This window comes from Haliotis cracherodii, unplaced genomic scaffold, assembly GCF_022045235.1.
Source record: "Haliotis cracherodii isolate W230 unplaced genomic scaffold, xgHalCrac1.p SCAF_6, whole genome shotgun sequence".
NCBI classification, from domain to species: Eukaryota; Metazoa; Mollusca; class Gastropoda; order Lepetellida; family Haliotidae; genus Haliotis; species Haliotis cracherodii.
In genome coordinates this window covers 65,493,077-65,498,914 of record NW_027266319.1, presented here as the reverse complement: position 1 = coordinate 65,498,914, position 5,838 = coordinate 65,493,077, and the positions used below count along the sequence as shown (strand labels likewise).

Sequence of the window (5,838 nt, the reverse complement as noted above, 5' to 3'; positions counted from 1 at the left end):
CTTTCTGTGGACAGTAGACTCGCGGAGGCTATTGTGCAAAGGTGTTTGTTCTTGCATCAGAGATGAAAGCTAATCGTGAATACATCTTAATACGGCTTACGCTCAACATCAATTGTCTCTGTGACCTTTTTCGACTATAATCCACACCTCTATACTGGGAAACCCTGTTAATCGGACAGTACCAGCCCTTATATAACCGTCCGTATTAAGGAAATGTCAAATTAAAAAATCATTACATGGAACATTATCCATATGTGTGTCTAAAAGGCATTGGGGTATTTGTTTCAGGATATTGTTTCGATTAATGTTTCAAAACAGTTTTTTTCTGTGTAAAGAGGAGCTGAATACTTTAATGTTTTTTACCCATAAAACCAGCATATCAAGGGGTATGATATGAGGAACCAGTTATTTCTGGAACAAATGCTTTTTGCACATACTCCTTGCTCCCTCCAAACCCATCCTCACAAATATGAAATAGTTAAATATACCCAACAGTAAAACACCTTGAGATTAACGAGATCCCAACTATCGGGTGACACTACAAATGATATTTCAATATCGGGCTTAAAGGAACATTTTGTGCCCTGTCTGTTTGATGTGCCGTGCTTTTATTGGTTTGAATCTGAACTCCGTTCAGACTTCAATGATACAGATGTTATTGCAAAAGGTCAATGCCTTGAACGCCAACTCATTTACGTAATGCCGAGCTATCTGGTAATATGGCAGTCACAAATAACACAATGACAAGGATGATTTAGGTTAGGGATACGGATTTTACGATTGAGGAATCACGGTTTAAGAGCCATCTTGCATGAATAATGTATTGACCTTTAACATTTGAAAATAGAATACAAATTCATGCTTAAATATGTCAAAATATATAGTCTTTCATATGTTATCAGCATGATAACAGAAATGGTGAAGTTGAGTTTCAAAAAACAACACAAAGGTTACCGATTATATAGCCTAAATTAGATGTCCCAACACACAGTTGGTAGAATTTGCCTCAACATGAGAAACTTCAACGTAAATGTACATTTCAGTTTAATATACAATGAACACAGTAATTGAAATAAATACATAGTTGACTCTCCTCATTTTCACTACCGCATCAATATATACAAAACTAATTATCCTAAATTAAATAAATTAACATTGCGCACTGTATGGCAGAGGTACAGTCGTCATAAGATAATGCAATTTCTAAATATCGATAAAACATGAATGGAAAGTAATGATTCACCTTCCATCGAAGCAGGTTTGCGTATGCGTACAATTCCGACCTTTTCCCCAAAGAGTGTTGTTGAATACTACAGTTTTTTAACTAATCCCCAAAGGAGCAAAAGGGAAATGTTTGCCAATTCTTCTGTTTTAAAACGTTCTTGAATTTGACTTGCTGCCTTGTTGGCCTGTAAGATTGGCACGACGATATGTCGATGCAGTGGTTCGTCGACACGCAGCTCTCACAATGGCAGCCGGTCTGGACCCGTTGGAGGAGAGGACGCACTGTATATATATACTTGCTACGTTAGGCTAGTGATCAATGTCGGATCTCGCTAACACCGCTGCCACATATGTGAGCGCTGCTGTGTATATTTAAGTGTATCCACGCACTAGAATTAAACGAGTGTAGTAAACGCTGGAACACTGGTCATTAGTGAAGGACGATCAGGCGGATTGGGAAGCACATGGTTAACGCGTTTACCCTGAAAATACAGGTTTGCTTGTGTAAAGTGTGGAAAGTGTGCTCGGCGTGAGGCTAGGGCAGTTATCAGTGAGTCAAGCCATCTCACGATACTGCATTGAAATGCATCAACCAAGTGGAACTGGGCAACAAGATGCGTAGTGGCGAATTCTTGTGAACAACGAGCGCTAGGGGTGTTGACGCCGTTTCTTCTATATTTCATTCTGATGGAGCCGGATGTCGAAAGAAGAGACAGTTAAATGCGGGAATTGGTTTCAAAAGGTGAATATTACTTTTGGCCAGCTAAACATGTTAGTTCTTGTGAAAACGGCACAGGGATATCCTATAGCCTATCCTGAGGCCAAGCTTCGAGTCGTTGGAAAATCGATCGATACTTGGAGAGTCGGACGGCACAGTGTTATGGCCGTTAGCAGCAGACGATAAATTTGGCGGTCGTCTGCTTGCAAAGGGGAGAAGGAACAGAGGGTTGATGATTTAGAGATTGAAGAAATTTTGGAAGGAAAAATGCAGCCATGGCGGTTGTTAGCATGTTCAACCAGGCTCCGTATCGCCGCGCACACAGCAGTAGAGAAAGACTGAATGTTGATAACGATGGCGGGGACTTGTGGATAAGCCAAAGTGGCGAGAGACATAACAATAATCACAGTTTAGAATATAAATTGAGAAGCAAAGGTGGAGCTTCCTCTCGATGTGGGCCTCACTTGGCTACGAATCATACCTGCAATATCAAAACTTGTGATAGAATCTCTATCAATGTCAGTGGACAGTACTTCGAAACTTGGCGAGGGACTTTGGAAAAACATCCTTCGACTCTTCTCGGTGACCCTCGAAAAAGACAGAAGTTTTATGACAAAAGAAGAAATGAGTACTTCTTTGATCGACATAGACCAGCATTTGAAGCCATCTTTAATTATTATCAGTACGGGGGTAGGCTGAATAGACCTGAACCTGTACCGGATGATATTTTCCTCACGGAGTTGGAATTCTTTGAGATTGAGAAAGACATGATTGATGAATACCGGAGGGAAGAAGGCTATATGACGGAAAAGATAGTCCTTCCAGAACGCGGGTGGCAACGGAAGATATGGATGGTCATGGAATACCCGGAAACATCCTGTATAGCCTATGCCGTGGCAATAATATCCGTTGTTATTACCCTTCTTTCAATTGTGCTCTTCTGCGTGGAAACACTACCGGTATTCTCTACCAACCATTGCTCTGCCGAAGGTAACCCTAATTTCTTGGATCCATTCTTTGTTCTCGAGTCCATTTGTACTGCATGGTTCACGGTGGAGGTCCTTATTCGGATCGTCGTGTGTCCAAATAAACCTCAGTTCTTCAAAGACTTCAAGAACCTTGTTGATTGTACCGCAATCATTCCTTATTACGTCACTCTTTCAAATGTGCTCACCAGTATGAGTTGCGAAGACGCCAAATCCAGTTCCTCTCTTTCTTTCCTCCGCGTTATACGGTTGGTAAGAGTTTTCAAGCTAACCAAACACTCCGCCGGTCTACAGGTGCTTATTTTAACATTCAGGGCGAGTTTACAAGGGTTGTGCCTGTTTCTTGTAGCGATTGTGGTGTGTATACTGCTCTTTTCAAGTGCTATATACTTCGCGGAGATGGGTATAGAAGGCTCCCATATTCACAGTATTCCGGACGGGTTCTGGTGGGCTATCATTACTATGACAACAGTCGGATACGGAGACAAATACCCACTGGGACCCGTGGGAAAAATAATAGGATCGATCTGTGCCCTCGCGGGGGTGTTGACTCTTGCCATCCCCGTACCAATAATTACTGAGAATTTCAACAAATTTTATGCACATAAGACTGGAAGAGGTAGAGTATAGTGCGCGCACCTTTCCCCCTTCTTCAACCTTCTGCGTTTTTTTATTTGTTTAGATAATAACGTAGTGATCTCATCTTAGAGGATATACGGTTTTACTCTCGCTTTGGAGCCACGAGCCACTGATATTTGTATCCTTGCTGTTGAGGAGATACTTGGACTGCATGACGAGGAGTGTACCTTTTTCTCTACATTTTAAAAGTTGTTTTCCCTTTATTACCGCACCGTATGTGTATATGCGGGATTTGCGAGTGTCTTGATCTATTTATTGTAGTTTCTTGGAAGATTTACACGATTCGAAAGTGTCTTATATACGGAGTATTTGAGTCTATGCAACACGTTATTCAGGTGGGTAGTTTATTGTTACGATGTTGCCGTGCAGCATCGCTCCTATTGTTGATAACTCTCGTGTTAACATTTTCAAATGAGATTTTTCTTTGAACGTTGCAACCAACATGATGTGGTCACCATGATGCGAGGTGTCCTTCAAAGGCCCTACCGGTCTACCTATCTGTCCAAAATACTATCTCTGTTGTTATCTTAGAACTAAGATAGTGTTTTGGACCAGGCTGCTCTATCTCTATTTTGACACCAACCTTTCTCTTCATGTAACAACGATAACCTGAATAATCCAACTGCCTGTAAGCACATCACAATGCAAATACCAGCTGACGTTGCATGTCCTCTGACACTAGGCATCTGTATCTTACGAAACAGATGACATTATAATCTCCAAATATTGTTTCCTTGTATCATAATGGCAATGTAATTACAAATGTTCCTAGAGTTTGGGATATATTTTGCACGCATAATTATATTTGATCTTAATTAGTTAATCTTAACAAACTAAATTAATACACAGTTTAGGACCTTTTACTGCCCTTAAAAGAAAACATGCTGTTATTTGCAATGTATGTCATCCATTCTAGAACCTATGGCCCAATGAATTCATGGGAACCACATCGTGTAGCGTGATAGTCATGCCGATTTCAATATAGCATGTGTCCCTAGCCTGTTCATTTCAACACATGTGAGGGTGTCGATTTCAGCATGAAACACAGGGCCCTGTCACATGATATGTACATGCAGTTTGAATGGAGTCAACCAATTACTGTATAAACCTTAACATCATTGATGTTGACTGCAACATTTGGATGTTGATTGCAACGGTTGTGATGTTGATTGCAGCGTCCAGGGTGTTGATTTCAACGTCTGCGATGTTGATTTTAACGTCTGCGATGTTGATTTCAACGTCTGCGATGTTGATTGCAGCGCCTAGAGTGTTGATTTCAACATCTGCGATGTTGCTTGCAGCGTCTAGGGTGTTGATTTCAACGTCTGCGATGTTGATTGCAGCTTCTAGGATGTTGATTTCAACGTCTGCGATGTTGATTGCAGCATCTAGGATGTTGATGTTAACGTCAATGATGTTGTTTGCAACGTCTATGGTTTTGATTGCAACGTTTGTGATGTTGATTGCAACGACTATAATGTTTTCTGTGACATACTTGATCTTCCAGCTTTTACTGCACAGATTATGTGCATGACAGATTCAGCACAATTTACTCTTTTTATTACACGAGTCAAATAAGATTTGTGCCAAAGAGAATGTCCAAGTCTTGTGGATAGTTTGGCTGACAGATTGAAAGAAACCTTTTTCTCAACCTTTATGCAACCAATTTAGTTGTTTTTCACCATGTCACCAACCAACGGAATAAATTCATTTTCATGCCACATCCTTCTAGTCCGGCTTTCTGAATCCTGATAAGTCTTGTTGAAGTAAACAAATATGGTGATTTTCGGTTTAGTAAATACTTATGTACGAGTGTCGGATTTTAACCCGATTGTACTGACATTCATTGGCAAGAAATTTGACCCAATATACGATCGATGTACATATTTAAAATCCATTGACAAAACGTGTTGCCTACCACATGCTATGCAAATCTTAGCAGCGATAGTAAATGACAAACGTTGATTGTCAAACAGCATTTTTATGGGATTTGCTTGATCAAAGGTGTGTTGATAACACCAAAGCCATGTTAATGTATGAACAAGTATTTTATATGACTACACAGAACCTACAATGCTCATGTGCTTTGAGTGTTTGATAAATGTGTTTCCAGATACTTGGTTTTATCACTACCCGTGTCACTCAGGCGTTACTGCTAAGCTCTGGTTACTATGGTGACTGACAAAATAACGAAGCAGACTTGATTAGATCAGGGTACATAAATCACAAGCTATCTGTACCACAGGATCCAGATCACCATAACCTGGTGTA

General features: G+C 40.4%; 1 protein-coding gene across 1 annotated transcript; it reads left to right on the top strand.

Annotated features, from left to right (window-relative positions):
• Positions 1-1,476: 1,476 nt before the first annotated feature.
• On the top strand, positions 1,477-5,290 carry LOC139445034 (potassium voltage-gated channel subfamily A member 1-like). The gene has a single exon (XM_071226095.1). It carries the CDS (start codon positions 2,218-2,220, stop codon positions 3,556-3,558), a length of 1,341 nt encoding a protein of 446 aa, XP_071082196.1. The 5' UTR covers positions 1,477-2,217; the 3' UTR covers positions 3,559-5,290.
• Positions 5,291-5,838: the final 548 nt, after the last annotated feature.

What these genes read in the sequence shown, in the direction of transcription:
- LOC139445034 (XM_071226095.1), top strand. Translation starts at nt 2,218, where the DNA reads ATGGCGGTTGTTAGCATGTTCAACCAGGCTCCGTATCGCCGCGCACAC.